Genomic DNA, 27223 nt, shown 5'->3' on the forward strand with positions numbered 1-27223 from the left:
TGCATAAAGCCCATGCATTTTGAGCTTGAGCCAGCTGCTCCAGGGCCTGGCACCCTGCTATTCCTCTTCACTGGCTTAGTACCATCAGGGTCTGTTAGTTATTTACAGAAAAAGCCAAAAGAGGATGCTGGGATGTAGCACAGTAGCCTAGACTCTGCCTACTTAGAATCTAGCAGTGAGAGGCTAGGGTCAGCTCAGCCGTAGAGAATCCCACAGGGAAGGGGCTGGCCCAGCATGTGTCAGGCAAAGAAAAAGAAGGGAAACAAACAAAAAACGCAAAGGTTGAAAATGTGTATCCACTTTCTTGGTGTTGAAAAGACATCTTGTCTTCTGCAGAGCAGCCTCCTAGAGGGTCTTGGGCACTGGCTCTTCACTTGTGGTTAGAATGGCCACCCTGGGAGCCTTGAGTTCTGTTCTTGGCTGGCATCAGGGCTTGTGGGCACTGGCTTGGCTGAGACCACTTCAAAATTCTTGTCCAACTCATGTTGGCCTGCCTGTTTAGATGTCCCCACAGGTATCCAGGACTCCAAGTGGAAACCTAGACTCATCTCTGTCTTTTCTATTCCCTTCTCCCCCAGGATCCAGGATCCATCACCTGTACCACAGATTAGTTTCTGCAGCTCCCTCCCCTTCCTACGGCTGCTTCCATGTGTGTCACTGTGATAACGCCTCTCATAGAGCAGAGAAACAAAAGCCCTTCCTTCCAACTTTAAATTAGAGGAAGTGAGGTGAAGGTTGTCGGACCATCACTGATTTTACAACTACTTCATGAGTGTTTTGATCATTTGAAGTTAGCAGTGAAGTCAGCCTGCCTTTCTGTCCTGCCAGGGCACTGCTGGTGGCTCACATCTCATTCCACTGTCCCCTATCCAGACCTTCCATGCAGTGCAGAATCCCCAAGCCTCCTCTACACTCAGCCTCCTCGCTCTCCTATTCCTGCTAAGAGTCAGTTGTTGCCCTGGCACTGGCTTCTTCTCAGACACCCCCATCTTTCCCTGCCACATTCCCTCTTTGTCACGTGAGCCGCCCGTCCTTCCTTACTGCCAGTTCTGTATACTTCACAAGGCAGGGATCCCCTGCCCTTGGGGTACTTCATGCCATAACCTGGGAGGTACCAGCATTTGTCAGGTTAGATGAGTTCCCATCCGAGATGCTTGCTGTGACTTCCCTTCCCACTTTAAAGGACAATCCTTTCCTAGGTGTTTGGGAGGAGCCAGTCACTGCCAGGAGCTGACTCTCTTCTTGCCAAGCCCATTGACAAGCAGCACACAGACACTGTGGTGAACTTCCTCATTCGAGTGGCTTGCCAGGTAATGAGAATGCATGACAGACTGTCTAGTGACCCTGCAGCATGGTGTCTGTGACTAGGCTTGAGAGTAGGTCTCCTACCTTATGCCAGATGTTCTGATATCGTGCCTGGCTTATGTTTCTGGAACAGCTGGCCTCTAGTTTCCAGTCCTTCCTGTTTGAACCTTCTGAGTGCTGGGGTTACAGGTGTGTGCCACCACACTTGGCTGCCTGTGTCTTTTTATTGATAGGCATGTCTGCCTCCTAGTTTATCCTTTTAGTGGTAATGTTATAATGGCATCTCTTTACTATGTCACCTAGAAGTCACAGGACAACTTGTAGGAATCTCTTACCATCACATGGGAGCTCAGGTTGTCAGGCTCAGCAGCAAGTCCCCTTACCAGTGGTCCAGCATGTCTTCATGTGTGCATATTGTGTAGGGAGAACATCTCAACAGCGTCCACTTGTTTTCTGTGTGTCAGGTTGGGGATGCTAAAGGCCCGCTGGGCTCTGGGCTCTGCGCAGCTCACTTTTACTTGTGACAGCGATTTATCTTCTCACACAGTTGCTGGGAATCTATCTATGAAACCTGTCATTTTTGTTTTCCAAAACCCAATATAAATGAAATTCTTCTTGAAAAAATTTTGGAAGGGGTGTTGTGGCTGTGGAGATGGCTCAATAGTTAAGAACACTGTCTACACCAGGGGACGTGGGTTTGATTCTCAGCTCCTTAATTGTGGCTCACACCATCTGTAGTGCTAGTTCCGGAGAATCCAGCCCCCTCTTCTAGCCTTTGTAGGCACCAGGCACATAGATTGACATACATGTCCAGACACATTAAATAAAAGTCAATCTCAAAAAATTTATTTTCCTTTTTAATTTGGGGTGGGTTCTTTGGTCCTTAAAGCTGTCAAACAAAATACTGTGTTTTGTGAAATACTGAAGATTGCTAAGACCTTCAAAGGATCCTCTGAGCTGCCCAATCAAGACCCCTTGCTTTCTTGCCGTGTGTGGGATCTCCTGTAGGGGTCTTTGTGCAGGTGTTTCTCTCTGGGAAGCACGCCCTGTTCTCAGCTACCACAGATACCCTGCTGCAGGGGAGTGTCTAGGTGAAGAGACCAGAGAGAGAAGGAAGGCCTGGCGCTGGGGAAGATACATGTGAGGCAGAGCAGTGGATGCAGCCACATTCCTGTTCTTCTGTACCTGTGAGCTGGTGTTCAGTGACCACCTGACTGTTGTTCTTGCAGGTGAACGACAACGCCAACACGGCAGGGTCGCCTGGGGAGGTGCTCTCTCGACGCTGTGTGAATCTTCTCAAGACCGCTCTACGGCCAGATATGTGGTGCAAGTCGGAGCTCAAACTGCAGTGGTTTGACAAGCTGCTGATGACTGTGGTAGGTGTGGGGGCTAGTAGTTGATGCTGTCACCTGGCTCTGGGGTGGGCAGAGAAGTGTGCATCTCTTCCGGGCCCGAGTCTCAGACCTAAGCTTCACACATCTCCGCCCACTCTGTGGCCTCTTTGGACTTGCATCTCTACTTATTTTATCTGAGAGTGGCCTGTTCTCCCTTTCCAGGAGCAGCCTAACCAGGTGAACTATGGGAATATCTGCACAGGATTGGAAGTGCTGAACTTCCTGCTAACTGTGCTGCAGTCTCCGGCCATCCTCAGTAGCTTCAAGCCCCTGCAGCGGGGCATCGCAGCCTGCATGACATGTGGGAACACCAAAGTACTGCGAGCGGTGCACAGCCTCCTCTCTCGGCTGATGAGCGTTTTCCCCACAGAGCCAAGTATGTGACCTGCCCCATCATCAACCCTCCTCGGTGGAGAGTACGCAGCCTGCAGTCATTGGTTATGTTGTTTGTCCCCAGCCTTATCTCTTTGGTTTTTGAGACAGGGTCTCAAAATGTAATTCAGGCTGGTCCTGAACTTTCAGGTATCTGCCTACCTATGGCTCCTGAGTGCTAGGATTAACCACCATAACTAGCCTCTCTGTCTCTTTTAAAACATTATTTGCTTGAAAACTTAACAGTACTGCATTGTTTTGTGTCTGTTTTGAAATTCATTTCTTCATCTGCTGGATGACATTCTCTTTCAGGTATTTAGAAGAAGTTAGGTTACAGTCCCATAACAAACAACTTTGAAATTGCTTATGTTCTGATTAAGTGTATTTAGAGCTGTCAAGATGGGAGTTGCCCTTAGCGGTGTCAAACAACCAACCCATAGATGATGTGCAACTGTCCTGTGGTGGAAGGAAAGGCACTTGCTGCTGCACACTCCGCCATGACAGCTTGGACTTTGGGGCTGTGCAGCCTAAAGGAGCTAACCCAGCTCCCTGCCCCACTTGTGTTTCAGGCACTTCAAGTGTGGCCTCCAAGTATGAGGAGCTGGAGTGTCTCTATGCAGCTGTGGGGAAGGTCATCTACGAGGGCCTCACTAACTACGAGAAGGCCACCAGCGCAAACCCCTCCCAGCTCTTCGGTGAGCACCTGTGGTTTCCTGGAAGTGGGTCACTTGGGCTCTGGGCTCTTTCCACTGGACAGCTATCGTGAGAAAGCCTGCCAGGGCCTTGAGGCTGATGGGCTGTTTTCTTGAGTTTGGTGTTCGGTCCGTCACTTGTCCAGAAAGAATTCGTTGAGCCTTTTGCTCAGCCCCTGTGTACACGTGGTGTGAAGGGAATTGCTGTACCTGGGTCTTATCCACTCATCAATCAGCTAGTCAATCGGGCACCTGGATAACTGTCAAACCCTGAAGTCCATGTTAAGAGACACTCCTTTCCCCTTGTCACACTAGTTCACGTTTAGGCTTAAGATTGGGTTGGTACCGTACGTGTTTTCCCTCCCATATTACATTTTTGTATAGGCCAGAGGCATCGATATTCCCCATCGATATATGAGGGGACAGTTGTTTTGTAGTGGGTTTGGGAACTAACCCAGGTCTTCTACAGGAAGGCTGTTGAACTCTCTGTCCCTGTGTATTGTTTTCTATATGTAAGAACATCCATTAATCACCCTGGATATAAAAATGATGCTATCACAACCTGTATTCTGAATAATTTTAATTATTAACTTTGCAAAAATCCCTTGCCTTCCAAAACTAGCTGTTTGCTTGCTACAATTCAGGACCCAGGTGTGCTTGGTTTAATCAGTCTGTCACCTGTTCACACCTGGCTGCTCTGGAGCCAGCTGATTGGCTTTTGTGACGTCAAGGGGGCCATCTTGGGTGTTTGGGCTCCCGTCACAGGTTAAAGGAACACCTCTGCGTGTTCATTGTCCAAGGTACTTAGAGAAGAGCTGACCTCCGTGGGTGACAGCAGGCTAGGGTAGCACACAGTGAGGTATGCTGAGGGAGCTGGCTGTGCCAAGGTCCTCCTTTGTATGGTGGACTCAGCTCTGTCACTGTTAGAGAACACAGCAGAGCACATTTCATTTTCATTATGGATCAGTTACCTGCGTGAAAAGCAGGCCGGCTGTGCCATGGTGCTATACAGAAACAAGCTTTAACAAAGGCAGCCTGAATTGTCCCCCCCTGAGATGCTGGCACGTAGAAATGGCAAATGCTCTCTGATGGGCCTGTCATATGACCCAGAAGTAAAGTTCATGTTCTGTCAGGGTCAAGATGATGTTGACATTCCTAGTGAAAGATCAATTCTTAGTTGACACTTAGACATTGTGTCATCCTGTCTTACTTTTGGGGTATCACGCTTGGGTCCTTAGGCCAGCTAGGCAAGCACCACACTGACGGAGCTGACTTTCCAGCAAAGTTGTTACTTACTTATAAAGTCACTGCTGTTCCAACACTGCAGGAACACTTATGATCCTCAAGTCGGCCTGTTGCAACAACCCGAGCTACATCGACAGGCTCATCTCTGTCTTCATGCGCTCCCTCCAGAAGATGGTCCGAGAGCATCTAAATCCACAGGCAGCATCTGGGAGCACCGAAGCAACCGCAGGTGACAGCCCTGGGCTGGTATTCGTTCTCTAGCCACAAGATGGGCTCTGTGTTTGGACATTGCCATGAATATGGGTTAATATGGAGTTCTCTTGATAAACTTTTGTGACAGAGGTTTAAAGTCAAAACATGGCTCAGACCAAAAATTCAGTTTAAAAAATGTGAGTTTAAGAATGAGAAGCAGTTGAAAATGGAAAGATGATGTGAACCTTCACCACTGTCTTATCAGAGTTGCAATTTCTGAAGAATTATGTCAGGTTCCAGAACAGAGCCAAGGCTCCTATGGACAGGGGTTTGAGGGGGTAGCAGGGTGCTGTGTTTCCCGTGGCTGCTGAGGATTTCCCCAGGACCCAGGTGCCAAGTAGCTTCAGGTATGCTGTGGAGAGGCTGGGTGCCCTGTGTAGGTCCCATCAGCTCTGTCATTCCCCTTTCTTGTGGCTGAGGCTGCCAGAGGGCACTTTGCAAGGTGCAGCCATAAAGAAGTGGGATTGGGGCAAACCCAGAATGCCAGTTGCTAGAGAGAGGCTTAGAGTGAAGCATTTGACAATGTTTTCTGCAGACAGTGACATCTTAGGGTCAGACACATGTTTGTTCTTCCTCTGCACAGCTGGAACAAGCGAGCTGGTGATGCTGAGCCTGGATCTTGTGAAGACGCGTCTGGCGGTGATGAGCATGGAGATGCGTAAGAACTTCATCCAGACCATCCTGACCTCCCTCATCGAGAAGTCCCCAGATGCCAAGATCCTCCGAGCTGTGGTGAAGATCGTGGAGGAATGGGTTAAGAATAATTCCCCAATGGCAGCCAATCAGGTGAGCTGGCAGGAAGGTGCCTCACTCTGCCATGTCGGCCCTATCTGTAGCTCCTTCCTCTTCTTTCTGAACCACGTGGAACAGAGATGGTTGTATCTTGCCCACGTAGCTTTGTTTGATGAGATGTTTACTGGAGATGAACTCACCTGCTAGACTTTACTTTTGTTGCAATGTTACGTGAATCCTGTAAGTTTATTCTTTAATGGTGATAGCTGTAAGCTATAAAATCCTGTTGCAAATAAGGGACTGTCATGTAGGAGGGTGCTTGGGAGCTTCTGACTTGTTTCCAGTGAGTCAGCAGGTGAAGGTTGTTGGCATGTCTTGACTTTGAGTCCCAACAATAGTCACAATCATCTTTGCTTTTTTTTTTTTTTTCTCTTTAAAAAATGAGCTGGCTTAACTGCAGTAAATAGTAATGAGTTGGGCAAGTGGCTGTGAAATTCTTTTGGATTTATGTTTTTTTTTTTTTTTTTCAAGTAGAAGTAATCAGTACTTTCCCTGGGGAAACTTATCTTGTAGACACCTACACTCCGGGAGAAGTCAATCTTGCTTGTGAAAATGATGACTTACATAGAGAAACGATTTCCAGAAGACCTTGAACTAAATGCCCAGTTTTTGGACCTTGTTAACTATGTGTACAGGTAATTGAGCACTGGTCACATTGCCTGGTCAGTAGTGTCCTTACTCGGCAGTGCAGTGTGGCCTTCCTCCTCTTCCATCTACACTGAGTACTCACTTGGTACTAAGGTAACATACCTTGATGGCATTTCTTTGTCTTCAAGATTTATTGTAAGTGTATGGGTGTTTTTTTATGTGTGTGTGCGTGTGCGTGCTGTATCCAAGGAGGCCAGAGGAGAACATCAGATCTGGAACTGGAGTTATGGAGAGTTGTAAGTTGCCATGAGGGTTCTAGGAGTCAAACCCAAGCCCTCTGAAAGTGTAGCTACTGATCTTAACCATTGACCCATCTCTGGCACCCTTGATAGCATTTCTGAGCCCTTGCAGAGATGCTGCTTAGGCCTTCATGGTGGAAGCACACACCCTTGGTGTGTAGGGCGGACTTGAGATCGGGAGGGGACTGGTGTACACCATCTTGAACACTGACTCGGGTGCTCACCTGGCTCTCCTCTCCTCTTCTCTCATTACAGGGATGAGGCACTTTCAGGCAGTGAGCTGACTGCAAAGCTTGAGCCTGCCTTTCTCTCTGGGTTGCGTTGTGCTCAGCCATTGATCAGAGCCAAGTTTTTTGAGGTTTTTGACAACTCTATGAAACGCCGTGTTTATGAGCGCCTGCTGTACGTCACCTGTTCCCAGAATTGGGAAGCCATGGGGAGCCATTTCTGGATCAAGCAGTGCATTGAGGTAGGGCAGGTGAACTCAACCTCTGTGTCTGGGAGAGCCTTGGAACTGCAGATAATCCGTGAATTGGTTATTTTTCTATTGCTGTTATAAAACCATGACCATGGCAACTTACAAAAGAAAGCATTTGATTGGGTTTATGGTTCCAGAGGCTTTCAGTCCAGGATGGTGCAGCTAAGGTATGGCAGTAGGAACAGCTGAGAGCTCACATATCTCAAACCACAAGGCTTAGATAAACACACTGGGAATGGCAAGTCCTTGGAAACACATTCCCAGTGACTTGCCTCCTCCAGCAAGGCCACTCCTTTTAATCCTTCCCAAACAATTCCACTGATGGATGCACGCAGCATTCTCATATGTGAGTAGGCTGAGGAAGGCTGCTCTCATCAAACACTGTTCTACCACTCAAGGAGGTGCAGAAATACCCATCATGCACCTGTTCTTGTACCACTACAGGGGAAACAAATAAGCCCTTACTTTTAGAGCCCTTTTCAGAAAGCTGCAAGAAACTCCTCAGTGGGCAAAAATTCCTTTTTCTTCACATAGAAGCATCTTTAAATTCTGTCTACCTAGAAAGTTGAATGGACACAGATTGTCATCTCATTGGTTGTGAAAGAGCTGGGCCAGTACCTCACCAGCACTGTTGCTTTGGGTTCCTTAGCGTGAGGATTTGGATGCTGGGGTGGATAGCAGGCAGGTGCATGTGACTGGTGTTTCCACAAGGACTGTGGAGGAGGGTGAGGGTGGGGTTGACAGGACAGACACAACTCATGGGCCACTGTCACTTGTGGGCTTCAGACAATGGGCTGGGCAGTGCTGGTTTGTCAGGGTCCTAGTGCTTCGGAGATTCATATCTGCTTCTCTAGAATGAGGGAAACTAGGTTTCTCCTTGGACAAAACTGTGGCATTCTCTCTGATGCAAGAAAGGGAACTATGTCAGTGACAGCTGAGGTAGTCATGGTTCCCTTTGGGAAGGATTGGCTTTTTCCTCAGTGTGTGGGAACAGCGTAAGCAGGGGCCTATAGTGATTGCACAGGGACTGCTAGTGACGAAGTGTCTTGAGAGTGTTGAGAACACAAGGGGATTTCATAGTCAAGGGCTGATGTCACATCAGAAGATTTTTGTGGAATGTTTCTCTGAGACTTTGAGAAGTCTTTGAGGGGTTCAGGGAGTGAGGGGAGTCATGGGGCTGTGCAGAAAAAGATGGTTTGAAAGAGTGGGTCTAAAGATGACCTAGGAGGCTCCGTGGCCTGGGTTTGGGACGGTACTGCAGGTAGTGAGAGCAAAGGAGAGCAGAGGGAGTTGAAGCACAGGTCTCCCCTGGACAGTGCCTCTGGGCCAGAGAGAAGGACGCCGCTAAACCAGAGGAACTTGGGCCAAGGGCAACTGGAAAGCAAGTTCAGGCCTGCAGCTAACACTGTGACCTGAGATGTTGTGGACCTGGGTTGTCTGTATGTGAGCTGCTCGTCTGGGTTTTGGGTACTCCTCAGTGTTCACACCCTCCCAGTACCAAGTATTTGCTCTAAACTGGTCTTTTCCCATGATCCTCTTTAGCTCCTCCTAGCTGTGTGTGAGAAGAGCACAGCCATTGGGACCAGCTGCCAGGGAGCCATGCTCCCTTCCATTACCAACGTCATCAACCTGGCCGACAGCCACGACCGAGCTGCCTTTGCCATGGTCACTCACGTCAAGCAGGAGCCTCGGGAACGAGAGAACAGTGAGTCTAAAGAAGAGGTGAGGCTCTGGCTGCCCGGAAAAAGTTGCATTAGTTCTGAGCTGGCAGGAGCACTGCTTCCGGGCTTGTTTCTGCCCCAAGACTGTGTGGCCGCTTAGTTTTGGCTTTCTTGCCATTAAAATGGAAAAGCATCTTATTTGGCATGCCCATTTGCTGGCGTTGTTCTGAGTCAGTCTGCTTAAAGCAGAGGCATTTATTTTGAGGTTTTTCCCCTATGCGATGATGCTGTACTTGGACTAGGAGTGATGACTGTCATCCAGGATCACCCAGTGCTGATCCCTCCACAGCCTTCTGGGAGCCTTGTGTAGGGCCACATGCCTGGATGGGTATTGTGGAGCCGAGAGTGCATCTGGACAGAAGCTGCTCTCCGTAGTATTCATAGCTCTCTTGCTCTCCATTCTTCTCATGGGAGCGCATATGCTGGCACTCCTTAGGCTTTGTGGTTGTGGGTTTTAGAAGAAAGTCACTTAGCAACAGGGAGAATTCTTACTTCCTTTGCTGTAAAAAGGGCAGTTGGGGGCTGGAGTTATAGCTTGGTTGGTAGACCACTTGCCTGGCACATGCAAAGTCCCTGGGCTTGATCCCTAGCACAAATTAAGGAAGACATTGTCATCGGTATCCATTCTTAGTGACTCCCCCAGGGCAGTGCAGTGGGTAGTGCAGTTGACCTGTTGGTTTTCAGGCAGTTTCCTGATTTCATTGTTGACTGTGACTTTCTAGAGACTTGAGACTGGGAAACACTGATCCAGGAATGTCCTGTACAGTGACTGAGCTACAGAGCAAGTGACACATTTTCTCACTCACTGAAGTTCGCTCTGATTAGTTTGCTTCCTATAATTCAAACACAAACTATAGCCATCCTTCCACGGTTGTTTGAGAGAGGTGCAGTGGGTTCAGGGAGGGTCATGAGGGGCAGGTGTGACCCAGAGTCCCATGGTGTGCAGATGGAAGTGCCAAGATGAAAACATTCCATATTCTAGCTAAACTTAAGGGGGAGAAGTGAGCTCTTTGAAAAGTAACATTCATCTGAAGTCATTGCTTGCCAAGGCCTGGTTCTGGAAGCTTCTGTCCCCTTTACAATTGGATCTAGGCCTAGAATGTTCTCAGCCTTTGAGACTTACTGCTGAACAAGCTCACTTTCTTGTTCTTTCTGAGCTCTGGCTGGTTGAACTCAGCTGTTCTGGCTCAAACTCCTCTCCAAGCTGATTGATTAAAATCTGGCTTCTCTCAGCTTCTGAATGGCTCTGCTTAGCTTCATACTAACTCTGGCAGTCTGTTCTAAGCTTCTGGCTCCTTCTCATTCTCTGGCTTGTTCTTTCTGCAGACTGTCTCTGTACAACTGTCCTGGTAAAACTGCCTCCTCCCTCACTCTACACCCTCCGTCTAAAGTAGCTTCCCTTTCCTCTGTTATTGTGAGAGTTGGGTATGTCCTATTCTGTCAGATCTTTCTCTGATTTGTCACTTTGTCTACCACTCAATTAGACATCACTTTCAAACATGGGGCTACCTTCATTGTTTGGGATTAAAGATATGTGCTAATAAGACTGAGCAAGTAGAAACAGGGGTTTTCCAGTAAACAGCACAGTACCTGGGTTTACAGTGTAATCAGATACCCTGCAACAGTTTTGGATTGGGTGAGCTGGCTCTTATTTATGTATTTTAATTGAAGAGTTATTTAAATACAGCAATATTCTTTCTCTAAAATGCCTAGAAATACATATATTGCACATTTTGGGTGTTCCTGGATTTTGAAAACTCAGTTTGTTTTTTCTGTAGTTTTGAATCTGAGACCCCAAACTAGTTTTTAAAGTTTGAATGTTCTAAAACCTTTCTTATGGGTGCTTAAGAACTTCAGCCTTTGAAGCCTTTTACATTTGGTGGCTTTATGGTTAGATTGGGGTGCTCAGCCCATGCTCTGAGAAAAGCTTCTAGAAACAGCGTGTGCTCTTGTTAGAAATGGAGAGGTGGAGACCCAGCCCTTGAAGAGGACCCTCCATGTTCAGGCCCAGCACCAGCCTGGTGTCAGCAACAGTTGGTGGCTCACAGCTGCTCAGGTGCCCATTCCCCATAGATACTCACATGTACACATAATTAAAATCTTTTTAAAGTAGCCAGTGGGCCCTGGGAGCTGTGTGTGTGTTGTGTTCTTTTGTGCTCCTTGACCTCCTGCATTTTTCTGTTTTGTTCAGGACGTGGAGATTGATATTGAGCTGGCTCCTGGTGATCAGACCAGCACACCCAAAACCAAAGAGCTTTCTGAGAAGGACATTGGGAACCAGCTGCACATGCTTACCAACAGACATGACAAATTTCTTGATACTCTCCGGGAAGTGAAGGTCTGTGGGACAAGTTTGGATGTGAATATCTTCTGCCCACATGTGGTTTTTGTTTTGTTTTGTTTTTTGTGTTGTTGTTGGGTTTTGTTGGTGGTGGTGATGTTTTTTGTTTTAAAAGCAGGGTCTTTCCACACCAGTATTCATTCTCTTACTAGTTTTCCTTCCTACACAAGTTGAAACCATACAGTTTCTGGCTATAGTTCTGGGAGAGTCTAAAGTCAACATTTTAAATAATCAACAGATACAGGGCTTTATGGGGAAAATAGAGTAGTTGGTGTCTCTAGTACGTAATGTCCTATGGAAATGGTTTAAAAAAAAAAAAAACACTTAATAATGGCAGTATGAACTGGGTTATTGATCAAGGTCCTCAAATCAGAAGGTATAGTAAAGTATGGAGGCTCTGTCGTGAGAGCTTTGCCACATGCCTACTGTCCTCAAAGAGGATCTGTGGCTTCCGTAGACATTGATAATCATGGGCAGTGGCATTATTGCGTTTTGACACTCTGATCAGTTAAGGCTTTGTGCACTCTCTCAGTTTGGGTTTCATTGCTGTGAAGAGACACCATGACCAAGGCAACTCTTTAAAAGGCCCCCAAAGCTGGGGCCGGCTTACAGTTTCAGAAGTTTGGTCCATTGTCATCATGGCAGGAAGCATGGCAGTGTGCAGGCAGACATGGTGCTGGAGAAGGAGCTGAGAGCTCTACATCTTGATCTGAAGGCAGTCAGGAGACTTTTTCACAGTGGGCAGAGACAGAGCATACACATGAAACCTCAAAGCCTGCCTCCACCGTGACACACTTCCTACGAGGCCACACCTTTTCCAACAAGGCTAAACCTACTTCAGCAAGGCTACCCGTCCTGGTGCCACACCCTGTGTTCCAGGCATTCAAATCCGTGAATCAGTCTGGAGGCCAAACCCCTAAACCTGCCACATGCACCAGTCACTTTGAGGAGTATCACAGTGCTGGTTATGTCCGAGCCTAGGAAGTAGAGAAATCAATGACTCCTCAGTAATTTCTGTATTACTTTTTCTTGGGACCCAAGCTGGATTTCTGTGTTAGGTCAGTGTTTGAACTTATATCTGGGTGATTGTTCTGTCCTGGTTAGTGCAGCGTGCGCAGGGAACCAGACTCAGCATCTTCATGTACCTTCTTGCGGCGTGCTGCCATTGCTGCTAGAAAGAAGGGCTGTGGGTCCTTTCCCAAACTCAGAGACTGACTCAGCAGTGGCCCTTGTCCTTTGGAGTGAGGATGCCATATCATGCTGTCTAAGCTCGACCTCTTCTCCCCACAGACTGGGGCACTGCTCAGTGCCTTTGTTCAGCTCTGCCACATTTCCACAACGTTGGCCGAGAAGACCTGGGTCCAACTTTTCCCGAGACTGTGGAAAATCCTCTCTGACAGACAACAGCATGTGAGTCAAATCTTAAGCGCCTGTTTTAGGAGAATTCAGTTTTGGCTTTTGATAAGTGACTCAGAATGAGCACAGTTCTGAGTTGCAGAGTGTGATAAAACTGCCGGTTCTCACCCAAAGACCAGTCATCTTGGTGCAGCCAAGAGGAGGGAGAGAGAGGCCAGTCTTATCTGGGTTTAGGATGGGGTCTCGGTATATACCCCAGGTTGGCCACAAGTTCATCTTATAGCTCAGGCTGGCTTTAAACTTGCCGCCTCCTGCCCCGACCTCTGAAGTGCTGGGTTGGACTGCAGGTGTGAAGTAGCAGTCCTGGGTTCGGGCTTGTCGGGTTTTGAATGAAGACCTTGAAACAGCTCAGTCTTTGGTTCTAGGCTCTGGCGGGGGAGATCAGCCCATTCCTGTGCAGCGGCAGTCATCAGGTGCAGCGAGACTGTCAGCCGAGTGCATTGAACTGCTTTGTGGAAGCCATGTCCCAGTGCGTCCCCCCCATCCCCATGCGACCCTGCGTGCTGAAGTACCTGGGAAAGACTCACAACCTCTGGTTCCGTTCCACGTTGATGCTGGAGCACCAGGCCTTTGAGAAGGGGCTGAGTCTGCCGATCAAACCGAAGCAGACAGCAGAGTTTTATGAGCAGGAGAACATAACACCACCTCAGCAGGTGACTGCCCTCAAGGACTGTGAGTGATCTTCCCAGGGGAGCCACTCTGTTGATTAGGTCTGCAGTTAGCCCGAACACTCAGAAACAGTGATTTCTTTCAGGAGATATTGGATTCCCTGGCTGAACTTTACTCTCTGTTACAAGAAGAGGACATGTGGGCTGGCCTGTGGCAGAAGCGGTGCAAATTCTCGGAGACCGCCACCGCCATTGCATATGAGCAGCATGGCTTCTTTGAGCAGGTGACTATGCTTAAGTTACCGTGAGTTTACACTTGGGGAGGTTGCTGTTTCATTGAGTGGTGTCATCATTTTTTAAAGTACTTGGAATGAAACCCAGAACTTGAGTAGGCCCAGCCACACCATTCTCTGCTCATGAAGACCCTTTGAAGTCTGCATTACATGGTTTTAAACTCTTCAGTCTTGTGTGTAGGAGTGTGCACATGTATGAGCATGTATGACGTGGCATGCATTTGGAGGTTGGGGCAGCTTTATGTAGCGTTTCTCTCCTTCCACCTTTACTGGGCTTGGGGCTCACACTCGGGCTCAGAAGCCTTTCCCTGCTGAGACACCCTTACCCCAGTCTTCTGCCTTCAGAAACTGACATGGACGCTCTTCCCGCTGGCCCTGGCTCTTTTGGAAACAGTGCGTAGATACATTCAGTGCTTGGATGTCAGTTCTTAGCCTCCTGCTTCCTGTGGGACACAGGCACTGAGTACAGGGTCAATCTTGGCCCCACATAGGACGCTGGGGCCCAGAACTGGACACATTTGCGTGTCCTGTGGCTTTCTCGCCTTTGTGAGGGCTGTGCTCTCCTCTGTTCCCTCTAAAAGGTGAGTTGTGGGTGTCAGGTAGGCTTGGATGAGAAGCATATGGTGGTTCCTAGGCTTGTGTCTCGCTTACCCCAGACAGATGAGAGAATTCGAGGGAAGTGCTTTCTCGGTAGTCTGATGGCATGGTTAACTTTCTCAGGCCCAAGAATCCTATGAAAAGGCAATGGACAAAGCTAAAAAGGAACATGAGCGGAGTAATGCCTCCCCTGCCATTTTCCCTGAGTACCAGCTATGGGAGGACCACTGGATTAGGTGAGCTGAAGTCCCACCAGTGCTTGGTGAGACTTTTCAATACATTTTTTAAAAATATTCAAATAACACCTATTTGTTTGTATGTGTCTCAGGCTTGGTGGCACGAATCTTTACCATATAGACATCTTACAAGCCCATCAAACACCAGGATTTTGTGTGTTTGGTTGGTTTGGTTTGATTTGGTTTGGTTTGGTTTGGTTTTTCAAGACAGAGTTTCTTTGTGTAGCCTGGGCTAATCCTAGAAATGGCTCTGTAGACCAGGTTGGCCGCGAACTCACAGAGGTTCGTCTGACTGCCTCCTCAGTGTGCCAGCATCACCTGGCCAGATACCAGTTTTTAAAATCAAGCATTCTAACACAGTACAGTTCAGAGGATACATTGATTTGATATGAATGTGCTGAGGAATAATAACAAAAAAACACGAAAGTCTTTGTTTTTTGCTATGAGGCTATTTTCTCTTAAGCCAGAAAACTGTGTACAGTGAAGCCCTGCAGTCATAGCAAGCAGTCATCTGCCTGTCTGTCTGGAATCTGAACTGAGGTGTTTCTGGCATCATTCATGGGTAGCTTGTGGCATAGGGGCATGATTGTCCTGGACGTGGGTGCAAGGCTAGTGTAAAGTATGCAGTTGAGCATGGCGAGTGCTGGCAAAAGCATCTTGGGTTCATGTGTGTTTGATTCTAAGCTAGTATGTGCTTGTTGTGTATTGAGAACCTTTTAGTTGCTGGTTACCATCAGATTCAGTTGTGTGGCTCATAGCCTCTGGTCTGGTGTAGAAGTTCATGGATGTGCTAGGTGTGGTGGCACATGCCTTTAATCCCAGCATACTAGAGACAGAAGCCAGCAGATCATGAGTTTGAGACCAGTGTGGTCTGCATAGTGAGACCTAGTCAGAAGTTTAATTTATTATGAATGAATTAAAGAACCAAGGAAACATGTCTGTGAATTCAGCCTGAGTGTTTTCCAAATAGTTGGCAGCTACAAAATCTGAGAAATGCATTAAATGTCTCATGTAATTAAATGTGCTGTCGAGGAAATAAATCACTCCTGCCTCCCCTCAGGACCTATATCTCTGCTGTGCTGTGGTCATAGGGCAGGCGGGCAAGCCTCCTGGAGGAAGGACGGTTGTCCTTTGGCAGTCTGTCCTCCAGTGCTCTCTTCTTCTGGATTGACACTGCCTTAGACACCTTCTTTGCCTGTCTCAGTCTGTCAGTGTGTTGCCTTAATGAGCTTTTGCTCATAACCCCCATCTCCTAGGTGCTCTAAGGAGCTGAACCAGTGGGAAGCCTTGACTGAGTTTGGCCAATCTAAAGGGCACATAAATCCTTACCTTGTCCTGGAGTGTGCTTGGAGGGTGTCCAACTGGACCGCCATGAAGGAGGCACTGGTGCAGGTGAGACCCGTCATGCTATCACTGAGATCTTTACTGCATTTGAGTAGGTTTGGTAGTAGGGGAGGCATTGTGTGTGTGTGTGTGTGTGTGTGTGTGTGTATGCGTGTGTGCTATGTGTACAGTAGTGTAGTGCCTACACAGTCTAGAAGAGGGTAATAGATCTCCAAGAGCTGGTTACAGGTGTGTACAGGTAAGCTGTCTGTTGTGGATGTTAAACCAAAACTTGGGTTCTTTGCAAGAGCAACAAGTATTCCTGACCTTCTAAGCCACTGGTTCTCAACCTGTGAGTTGTAACCCTTTTAGGGGTCAAACAACCCCTTCACCTTTCTTAAACAGTAGCAAAAATACAGTTACAAAGTGACAAGAAAAAGAGTTTTGTGGTAAGAGGTCAGCACAGCATGAGGAACTGTATTAAAGGGTCTCAGCATCAGGAAGGTTGAGAACCGCTGCCCTGAGCCATCTTTCTGTCCTTTGTCCTTCCGTTTGACTTGGAAATGAGTCTTACGATTAGAGACCTTAATCTCTGATGGCAAAAGTCATCCATGAAGAGATCTGGAAGAATTAAATTGATGGATTTGGTAGATTTTGTTGGAAGAATCATCAGAACTAACACCAAACACTGGACCCTGAGCATCCCAAGCCACCCTTGGCTCTGACCTGAAAAGCCACTGGTGGGACAGGCTCCCGGCGTGTGTGTTAGGCACGAGTGTGATGTGCAGTGTGAGTGAGGAGTTTAAAATGACCTGATCCTGAGGGGTCTGTGCATATGGTGCCATGACAGGGGTCCAGTGTCTTCTCTCTAGGGAGAAACTCACAAGAGCAGTGACAGTCAGTTCTTAGATCAGGGCTGGATTTCTGTGCACTGCTTTGTATGATTGGCCACAGTGAGGAGTGAGCCATTAGCACTTTGCCTGTCGTCTTTCACTCCAGGTGGAGGTCAGCTGTCCGAAGGAGATGGCTTGGAAGGTCAACATGTACCGAGGATACCTGGCCATTTGCCATCCCGAGGAGCAGCAGCTCAGCTTCATTGAGCGCCTGGTGGAGATGGCCAGCAGCCTGGCAATCCGTGAGTGGCGGCGGCTGCCCCACGTGGTGTCTCACGTGCATACACCTCTTCTGCAGGTAGGTACCCCTCCCCTCCCGGACCTCAGGCTGGAGTCCTTAGAGCTGCAGAGCAGCTGCAGTCCATGCCTCAAGTGGTCAGGGAACTCTGTCTCGTTCTCATCCTTTCCCATGGAAATTCATCCTTAGAAAGAAGACATACTGCACTTAAGTCAGAACCTGAGAAAAACTGGGTGGCTATGCATTTTGTATTTCAGGGTCTAAAACATCACAAGTGATTTGATTTTACTATAGGGCCTTCTTTGGCACAGAACAGTGTGAAATAGGTCCTGTCCATCCTGAAAGACTCAGTGGCTTGTGTCCTGTCAGCCTTTGGGCATCAGTGGCAGTTCTGGCAAATGAAGAAATACTGTTGACCAATATGGCGGGTTTGCCGTGGTGTGAATAAAGTCTTTATACAGCACAGTGTGGGCTGCTATGTGGACCATCTGTGGTGGTTCATTTGGGCTCACTTTCTACAGGGATATAGGTCAATGACAACATCCGTGACAGGTTTCTTGGTGGGAAAAATTGTGTGAGATATCAGACTGAATGTCTGTGTTGAGGTCCTTTTTGTTTCTTACAGAGCTACTGGTACTTAATCTGGGTTCTCCCTGCTGCTGATCCAGTCCTTAGTATCTCTTAAAACCCTGTAGTTGCGTTCAGTGAGTCCCAGTGAGTTCTGGGAGCAGGGATTTAGGGCACAGCAATGCAGCTTCTCAGAAAAATGACCAGTATCTTGTTGTCATTTTGGCACCTTTCTATCTGCCTGTTAGCATTGCTTTTTTTTTTTGAGAGTGCCTTAAAATGACCCATATGTGTCATTTTACACATGTGAGTGTCCAAATTTGGGTGACTGAAACATTCTCAGCTTTTAGTTAAGAGCAGACTTTTCCTCTGCAATGTAGGAGAGGGTCACTGCTGTGTGACTGCTGGATTTTCAGGGGTTTCTCATGTCTTTTGATTCCCTATGTGTACACACACACACACACACACACACACACACACACACACACACACACACACACACACTATTGAAGCCAAGGGCTTCATAGCAGTCCCCTCTTGTGACTACTGAGAAATTTGTTTGCCTGGAAACAGTTGATGGCTGCATTTATGAGTTATTTGACAAAAGTGACGAGTGGCAGTTAATTGTAAAACAGGAATTACTGTGTGCTCATGCTTTGTAATACAGCCATTTGCTGGTAGTCTGGGTTTGGACAAGTCTTACAGCATCTAAAGAGATGGTTTCTAGGGCTGGGGAGATGGCTCATCGGTTAAGAGCACTGGCTGCTCTTCCAAAGGGCCCAGGTTCAGTTCCCAGTACTCACAAGATGGCTCCCAACCATCTGCAATGGCAGTTGTAGGGGACCCAGCACAAAACACAATTGCCTCCACACAAATAAGAAGTCTTTTTTTTTTTTCTTCTTTTTCATGACAGGGTTTCTCTGTATAGCCTGACTGTCCTTGAAGTCACTCTGTAGACCAGGCAGGCTTTCCTCAAACTCGGGGATCAGAGTGCTGGGCTAAGGGCATGTGCCCAGGTCTGGCTGTTTTGTTTCCTGAGACGGGGTCTCACCATGGAGCCTTGGCTGGCCTCAAACTCAGGCTGGCCTCAAACTCCACTTGCCTCTTCCTTGCAAGTTTTTAAAGGTGCATACCCGTGAAAGTCAGAGGTCAGTTCGAGCCCTCAGTCTTGGAGTCAACTCCTTGAATTCAGATCTATCTCACTAGCCCCCAACTAAGGTATCTCAGTGAAAACCCAGCAGCACCCATGAGAATACTTTCTGGAAACCTTCCCTTGGTTTGGACTGTTTTGTTTTGTATTTGTAAGTGGTCTTATCTCAGATTTATGAGGTTAGAGGAAACTTTGCAGAATCGGTTCTCCTTCCACCTTTTGAGTTGTGGGGATCAGACGCAGATCTGGGCTGTTGGGTGTGATGGCAGGTGCCCTTGCCTGCCGAGTTCTCAGCCCAGCCCCCAGCTGTGGACTCTTTCCTGGTCTCCCCTTAGGCTGCCCAGCAGATCATCGAGCTTCAGGAAGCTGCGCAGATAAACGCGGGCCTACAGCCGACCAACCTGGGCAGGAACAACAGCCTCCACGACATGAAGACGGTGGTGAAGACCTGGAGGAACCGGCTGCCCATTGTGTCTGACGACTTGTCCCACTGGAGCAGTGTGTTCATGTGGCGGCAGCACCATTACCAGGGTAAACCGGCCTGGTCCAGCATGCACTCATCATGTAATTTCCCAGACACCCTGCTCTGCTGCTTTCATGTTGTTTTGGTTTTTTTGGTTTTTTTGTTTTTGTTTTTTTCCCACATTTTGAGGTAATGGTGGTAATGGTGAGGGCAGAGTTGAAACCTGGGAAGGTTTGTGCTCTGCATCCCACCCACTTGGTAAATTTTCTAGTTAGCCAAGAATTCCTGCAAAACCTCAGCGGTGCAGGCCAGAGCCACTGACTGATGGCTCTGTCTCAAAGCCTCCGCCTAGGAAACACCTGTTGCTGGGTGGCTTTGTGTGTGTTCCTGGTTTTCTTGCCTTAAATCCATCAAACATCCCTACACTGAGGAACACCTTTGTGATTCAGTGACTGACACACTTTATTTACTTTTCCCTTCTTTCCTTTTTTTTTTACTTTTTCTTTTTGGAGACAGAATCTCATCTATTCCAAGCCGGCCTCGTTCACTATGACTGAGGGCGGAGGATAACCCTGAACTTCTGATCCTTTTACAGCCTCCTGAATACTGGGCTGGAGGCATACTTTGCCATGCCTCGTGTTTGTTGTGTTAGGGAACAAACCCAGGGTTTTGTGCATGTTAGACAAGTCTTAGTAAGCCACATTCCTGGCTCTGGTCTGAGATGTAGGACACAGGACAAGCAGAAGGGTATCCTGTTCTCATGAGCCATGTTACGTGTAGTCTTCATTCTTTCTTTAAGCCTGATTGTGGCACACTTGGGAAAGCATGTGACGCTCCTGACAGCCGATTCCTTTGCTCTTTAGCTATTGTAACTGCATATGAAAATAGCTCTCACCATGATCCAAGTTCCAATAATGCCATGCTTGGAGTTCATGCCTCAGCCTCTGCCATCATCCAGTATGGGAAAATTGCCCGGAAGCAAGGTCTAGTTAACGTGGCCTTGGATATACTGAGCCGTATTCACACCATCCCTACCGTGCCCATCGTGGACTGCTTTCAGAAGATTCGGCAACAAGTGAAATGCTACCTCCAGCTGGCAGGAGTGATGGGCAAGAATGAGTGCATGCAGGTAAGGTCCTGCAGAGGCTTGTGAGGGGCTCTGGGCCAGGCGGAGAGGAAGGAAGGTGAGATGTATCAAACGCAGCCTTGACAGTGGGTAGCTGTTCGTCCCACCGAAGAAAGGAAAGGGAAGTGTTCAGTACTAACACCGAGTCTGTGGTCACTGCTCTGCGTGTGCTTAGCTAACGTTTAAGGAAGGAGACACCATTATAAAAGAGGAGGTAAGGCTAATCCTGGCCGTGCCTGCCCAGAGGACCATGTGAGAAAGACAGAGAATCTGGCTTCAGAGAGTAGGGCTTTGTAAGAGGAAATGAATTGTGTAGAAATTTCAAGAGATTTTGTTCTCTCCATTTCTGAACAGGGCCTTGAAGTTATTGAATCGACAAACCTAAAATACTTCACAAAGGAGATGACAGCTGAGTTTTACGCCCTGAAGGGAATGTTCCTGGCTCAGATCAACAAGTACGTATACTCTGGTGAACAGTGCAGGTTCTACAGCTGTTCCTGAAGGATTTGCAGACAGGGTCCTGCTCAAGCCAGAAACCACATGTTTCATGGTGATTGGTGAGCACTTGGAACGGTCCCCTCTGCAGAGAGGAGCTAACAGCAGAGCCGTGTGTAGCCCTGCACAGCTTCTTAGGGGAGAGCAGCGTGACCACAGACCTGTCCCTCAGCCTCGTCTGAGGAGGACAAAGTTACTTGTGTGTTTGTTGTTCTAGCTGGCCTTGCTGCATTACCCAGTCACAGCGGAAGCCCCTTGCCTCAGTCATCCCATTGGCCCTAGATACAAGCACCACACCCCTGCCTGACTTTAAGGAACAGTTTTTATTTTACAGCCATAAACCTGCCATCCCCACCTGTGGGCCAAATCCATTCAGGATCCAGTTTCAAACATGCAGTTGTATTGAGCCACACACACATCTTGCTTTGCAACTCCTGCTTGTTCATGGCTTCCCTGTGCTGCTGGAATTGGCTGCTAGTTTTGTTTGAGGATTGAGGCTTTATATTAAAAAAGGACATAGGCCTAGGTTTCCTTGATTCTTCTTACACATTGATAGTGTGGTAAGAAAATGGTATCTGGCATCACTGTTTGGAGCAGTTTGACCAAGTGCCAGTTGCACAGAAGTCATTAGGGGGGAAGCTGCTCTAGGTCCCAGAGATTTGCTCCTTGGTTTACAGTGGTTCTCAACCTGTGGGTCTTGACCTCATGGTGTGGGTGGTGGTGAGGGGTCAAACAACCCTTTCACAGGGTTTGTGTATCAGATATTTATATTATAGTTCATAATAGAAGCCCAATTACAGTTATGAAGTAGTAAGAAAACAGTTTTATGGTTGGGGTCGTCAATAGCATGAGGAACTGAATTAAAGGTTGTAGCATTAGCAAGGTTGAGAACCACTGGTCTAAAAAGACCTAAGCAAGCAGGAACTTGTTCCAAAGTGTGTGTTACAGCACTTGTCACTAGGCAGTGGGGAAGCATCAGTGTTAAGTGAACAACCCTCTCCACATACAGTGGAATCATAGAGCTGCAGAACACCCATCAGTGTGGAGACGTCAGAAATGCTGTGCTGGGTGCAGTCTGATGAGCAAGACTGGGGAATGCATAGCTTGATTTACAAGATGTGTGTCAGACATATCAGTCCCCAGAGATGGAAAGCACTTTGGTGGCCAGGGCCGGCATTGCTGGGAATCAGTGACTACATAGGAAAGGCCACACAGCGGTTCCATGAATGTGTTAACTGTAACTCAACGTTCAGTTTGGTTGGTTGGCTGGTTATCAGTTTTGAAATAGCGTGGCTCAGGCTGACCTGTAGCTTGCTGTGTGTGTTGACCTAGCAGACCTTCCTGCCTGCCTCAGCCTCCCTCGTCCAAGCATGTCTGTTTTGGTTCCACACAGATCTGAGGAGGCCAACAAAGCGTTCTCGGCAGCTGTGCAGATGCATGATGTGCTGGTGAAGGCCTGGGCCATGTGGGGGGACTACCTGGAGAGCATCTTCGTGAAGGAGCGGCAGCTGCACCTGGGCGTGTCTGCCATCACCTGCTACCTGCACGCTTGCCGGCATCAGAACGAGAGCAAGTCAAGGAAGTACTTGGCCAAGGTGAGACGGGGGGATTCCTGTCACGGAGCAGCTGCTGGCCTTGGGACTTGGGTTGAGATCCAGCTCCGGGCCTGAGGTCTGCTTTCTTGCCTTTGCTCACTTCCATCTCTACAGAGTGCCCTTTTTTTTCACAGTTGAAGCTAAGGAAACAGAGGCCTGAACATCCTGAAGTCTCAGACTTTCCTTTGTGACTAGTGCTCTCTGGGGCCACACCCTGGATAAAGCCTTCTGATGCTCTCTGTGCAGAGCCTCAGCACAGCCAGAGTCAGCGTTTGCAGCACTGTGAATAAACTCTGCTGGGGTCTTTCAGATCCCTGGTTGAACATGAGCTCTGGAGTCTGTCTGATGTGGGTTGCTGATAATCAGATTCTCTCAGAAGTCTGTTTAGATGAACAAGCAGGTTTTCTACCTGTTGTCTCAGTGCAGTTAGTGCTGGTCTCCAGGTTGCCCTTTATGTTAAAAGAAAAACTAGATTCAAATTGTAGATTCTATTCATCTGTGACGGTAACTCTGACTCTCCCTCGTGGTCTGAAACACCACTTCATTTAAGGTCGGGGCCTCCTTTGAAGCCCTCAGACTTTCATATAACTAAAACTTGTCCTCTGCCTTAGGTGCTGTGGCTTCTGAGTTTCGATGATGACAAAAATACGCTGGCGGATGCAGTGGACAAGTACTGCATTGGTGTACCCCCCATTCAGTGGCTGGCGTGGATCCCACAGCTGCTCACCTGCCTGGTGGGCTCCGAGGGCAAGCTGCTGCTGAACCTCATCAGCCAGGTGAGGCAGTGCAGGACGGGGGCAGTGTGTGGCATCGGAGGGCTTCTGGCTTCCAAGTAGCAGCAGTGAAAGTTGACTGGGGCGCAGCCATCAGCTGTGCCCGGCAGGCCAGGCAGTGCCTCTCTGGTTGGTTCTGTCCTCATGGGATTGTCCTGTAATTCCTGGAGAAGACTTTCTTTGTGCTTGAGAGCACATGGGTATTACTCCTGAGCCCCAAGTTTGACGGAGAGCTTAGCTCCCAAGTCACTGTCAGCCTGTCCTATACTGTCATCCATGCAGCGGCTGCACACAAGCAGCTGCCCTGTGGCACGTCTGGAGAGGTCTGAGTGACAGGTGTCCTCTTGTTCACAAGCTTGTATAGTAAAACTGGTGCCTGCCATCTTGCCTACGTGTTTGTTTGACTCCTGCAGTTACATGGACCAGAAGCTGCCTTTAGTAGGCTTGTTCTTTAGTCACTTCATAAGCTGAAATGGCTTGTGTACGATCCCATGATGGATACACAGGGAATCTCATTGGTTGAGATCCAGGGTCAGTGTTTCTTGCTTTCCTAAGATTTACTCAAGGAGCTCTCTCTCCTCTTCTCTTGATGCCTGTCTCATTGTTCTATTAAAACCTCTCCACATGGGGGGAAAAAGATTTACTGAAGGAAATGGAGTATGTTATCTGCCATGAATGGTCGGTTGCTAGGTAGAATTTATGAGATGCATGTGATCTGTTGGGGTTTTAAACAAGCTATTTAATCTGTTGGTCAATAACTTTATTACATCAATTGCTTGGTGTTGTCCTTTGACCCAAATGCACAACAAAAACCCATTCACTGCTTGCATACAGTTGCTCGCCCTACAAATTCCTCACCACCCTGCAGTGTACCACGGAACAGTGCAGTTGACTCCTTGCTGTCTTCAAGCAGGTTGGACGAGTGTATCCCCAAGCCGTGTACTTTCCCATCAGGACTCTGTACCTGACCCTGAAGATTGAGCAGAGGGAGCGCTACAAGAGTGGTATGTTGTGGCTGGGGTGGCTGGCGAGGGCTCATGTAGGGTACCCCAGGTTACCACTGTGACAGGTGGGGTACCCCTCATCACCACCGAGACAGGCACACCCCTGCCAACAGCTCCTTTCCTACATGTAGTTAGTCTTTTTGGTCAGGGCCAGAGGACCAAGCCTAATGGCTGAATAGAGTTTGTGGCGGGGGATCGGTGTTCATGGGGGTGACTTACTGGAGATAGAATAAAGTTGGTGAGGTCCCTGTATTGGAATAGAGAGCTCTTTCTCTTCCTCAACAACCAAGAAGTCGGTGTGTAGATGTGCTGCGCACCTGATGAGGGCAGTCTTGAGCTACCAGCAGTCTGCTCTGTAGCGGTTCCTAAGAACAGAGAACAGGACTTTGAATCTGCCTTGACTGCTTACTGAGCAAAGAACCGACTTGATGTTGTGGGTACTTGGGAAGGATGGTGCCTCATAGTCGGTTTCCTCATGTGGCACCAGAGTCTCTGCCAAGGGCAAGGATCAAGTGGGGCACAGGGGGCACAGCGCATGTTAAGTTCTTGACTACACACAGTGAGCTCAAGCTGGCTGTGTAGTGTTCTGTAGTGTATTTCTCAGACGGTGACTATTTTTCAAAAATGTCGTTTGGCAAGTGGGGGCTGGCCTTCCCGGATAAAATCTTTAGACCAGTTCTTTAGCTGCTTTTAGATTCTTTTATAGCAAGGAATATGTTGGGAAATGATTTTCCAGATATTTTGTATCAGAGAGGTGATGCAGGGGCTCAGGGAGCCATAGCCCTGCCTACTTGGACTCTCAGGCAGTAGGCACTGTTGGCGCACACACTAGGTCTTCCTGGACCACCTGTATTCAGGGCAGAACCAACTCTGCTCTCCACTCCTCAGTCACGTGGGACAGAGCCAGGGCATCTTTTCCCTGTCCCCGGGGAGGAAAGGTCTTGTCTCACCATGGCAAGAACCAACATACTTGTGTCCAGTGGGTCCTGTAACGCACTGAGCTTGGCATCAGTGGGTCTCGCGCTGACATTGGCGTTGTGTGTGTTGCTCTCAGATTCTGGACAACAGCAGCCCAGTTCAGTGGGTAACCAGTCCCATTCTGCATCAGATCCAGGGCCCATAAGAGCAACAGCGCCCATGTGGCGCTGCAGCCGAATCATGCACATGCAGAGGGAGCTTCACCCCACCCTCCTGTCTTCTCTGGAAGGCATCGTCGACCAGATGGTCTGGTTCCGAGAGAACTGGCACGAAGAGGTAGGTGACCCTGATTCTGCAGCCTCTGCCTCCCCGAGAGGGAGTGGACGGCACCAGAAGTGACTGTAGCCATGCTGTGCTCAGACGGGGGTGTCTGCTCAGCACAGCTCTTTACAGTTGAATATAACTGGACCAGGTAAATGGTTGTTTGCCGGACACCAGTACAGTTTCAAGTCACTGAAATATGAGGGCCGAGGTTGGTTGTTGCAGTTCAGTAGGTAGAGTGCTTGCCAGGAATACACAACACCCTGGGTTTCATCCCAGCACCTCATAAGCCATAGTGGTCCATTCTTGCGATCCTGGAACTCTGGAGATAAGGGCAGGAAGATCAAGGTTAGCCTGTGCTCCATGTGATAATGAGAAGAGAATGGAGTTGAGGCTCCTCACTGACGTACACACCGCCATGGCCTTAGTTACTTTTGTCTGGTTATTGGAGGTTACTGTGTGCGGGACAGGCTGTGGCTGTGGCATAGGTAGTATGTGGGTTACGACTTTCTGCCTGTCTCCACTCTGCTATCTCCTTAAGGGTGGTCAGTTCATCTGTGGATAAAATACAACACATTTTCCTGCCCAGTAGTGTGTCTTGCAGGGTTCTGTGGCTAAGAGTTTGTGGGTAACTCTGTGTGCTGAAATATTAGTAAAGACAGAAATGACCTGCTGTGAATGGGCCTAGCATCCATGGCCTGCCTCTCTGCTCTCTGACTAATGGTCTTTGTCTCTTCTGCTAGGTGCTTAGGCAACTCCAGCAGGGCCTGGCAAAATGTTACTCTGTTGCCTTTGAAAAGAGTGGTGCTGTATCAGACGCCAAGATCACTCCTCACACTCTTAACTTTGTCAAGAAGCTGGTGAGCACTTTTGGGGTAGGCCTGGAGAATGTGTCCAACGTTTCAACCATGTTCTCCAGTGCAGCCTCCGAGTCTCTGGCCCGCCGGGCACAAGCCACTGCCCAGGACCCTGTCTTCCAGAAGCTGAAGGGCCAGTTCACCACAGGTGAGTCTTGCACTGGGCACATGCTAGTTAGACTTTCTTAAAACACAACCTTGGGCCAGATGTGGTGGTGTGTACTTTGGATCCCAGCACTCAGGAGGCAGAGGCAGGCAGATCTCTCTAGAAGTTCCAGGACAGCCTGGTCTTCATACCAGGTTCCAGGACAGCCAGGGGTAATATAGTGAGACTCTCAGCACTCCAACATGGAAGCCATGACTATCAGCAGTGTGACCTCATTTCTTATTTTTCACTGAAGGCTAGAGTTTGGCCTTCAGAGATCGGGGTTAGAAAAGAAAAGGTTTTCAGCCCAAACCCTTGCCTTCCCTCACTTGCTTTTGGGGGAAACTTTTAAGTTGAAGTGGAGAATTTTAAAGGTTAAGGTTCAGCCTCAAAGACACAAGTGGGGTACAAACTTGCAGGAATCAGGATGATGGGGGACTGTCTCTATCACTTGCCTGTGGATCAGGTGAAGGCATTTTTGTTCCTAGAAAGCCTTCCCAGGCCTCTCCTGCCTCATCAGAGGTAACTTTATCACTCCCTAGCTCGAAGGTGTCTTTGCATGACACAGTGTCCCATGCAGTGTTGGGAGCAGCTTAACCCAAACAGAGCTCTTTAGCCATCTGAGTGACCTATAAGCATAGGAACACAATTTGCCTCCATTTCTCAGAATTAAGTGAAAATTACGGTTTTTGTAATTCTCTGAAGGCATCCTTTGTTCACAAATAT

The 27223-nt window shown here is 48.3% G+C and overlaps 1 protein-coding gene across 10 annotated transcripts in view; it reads left to right on the forward strand.

Annotated features, from left to right (window-relative positions):
• Positions 1–27223, forward strand: part of TRRAP (transformation/transcription domain associated protein) — a gene marked incomplete at its 5' end in the record, with an annotated part of 83022 nt that overhangs the window by 44429 nt on the left and 11370 nt on the right. For 5 of the 10 annotated variants that reach the window (XM_080940927.1, XM_080940933.1, XM_080940932.1 and 2 more), the window contains 24 exons: positions 1200–1310; positions 2535–2681; positions 2862–3075; positions 3641–3766; positions 5091–5237; positions 5844–6046; positions 6566–6687; positions 7195–7408; positions 8960–9139; positions 11330–11476; positions 12770–12889; positions 13261–13548; positions 13650–13787; positions 14517–14629; positions 15886–16021; positions 16952–17143; positions 19136–19364; positions 20127–20392; positions 20744–20844; positions 22278–22479; positions 23091–23255; positions 24166–24256; positions 25311–25510; positions 26239–26500. In XM_080940927.1, the coding sequence (XP_080797053.1) occupies positions 1200–1310; positions 2535–2681; positions 2862–3075; positions 3641–3766; positions 5091–5237; positions 5844–6046; positions 6566–6687; positions 7195–7408; positions 8960–9139; positions 11330–11476; positions 12770–12889; positions 13261–13548; positions 13650–13787; positions 14517–14629; positions 15886–16021; positions 16952–17143; positions 19136–19364; positions 20127–20392; positions 20744–20844; positions 22278–22479; positions 23091–23255; positions 24166–24256; positions 25311–25510; positions 26239–26500 (4114 nt within the window). The remainder of the gene's footprint in view (positions 1–1199; positions 1311–2534; positions 2682–2861; positions 3076–3640; positions 3767–5090; positions 5238–5843; positions 6047–6565; positions 6688–7194; positions 7409–8959; positions 9140–11329; positions 11477–12769; positions 12890–13260; positions 13549–13649; positions 13788–14516; positions 14630–15885; positions 16022–16951; positions 17144–19135; positions 19365–20126; positions 20393–20743; positions 20845–22277; positions 22480–23090; positions 23256–24165; positions 24257–25310; positions 25511–26238; positions 26501–27223) is intronic. The other 5 variants (XM_080940931.1, XM_080940935.1, XM_080940934.1 and 2 more) reach the window with 2 other exon arrangements.

The sequence above is a fragment of the Micromys minutus genome (assembly GCF_963924665.1).
Source record: "Micromys minutus genome assembly, chromosome: 29".
In the NCBI taxonomy this organism is placed as follows: domain Eukaryota; kingdom Metazoa; phylum Chordata; class Mammalia; order Rodentia; family Muridae; genus Micromys; species Micromys minutus.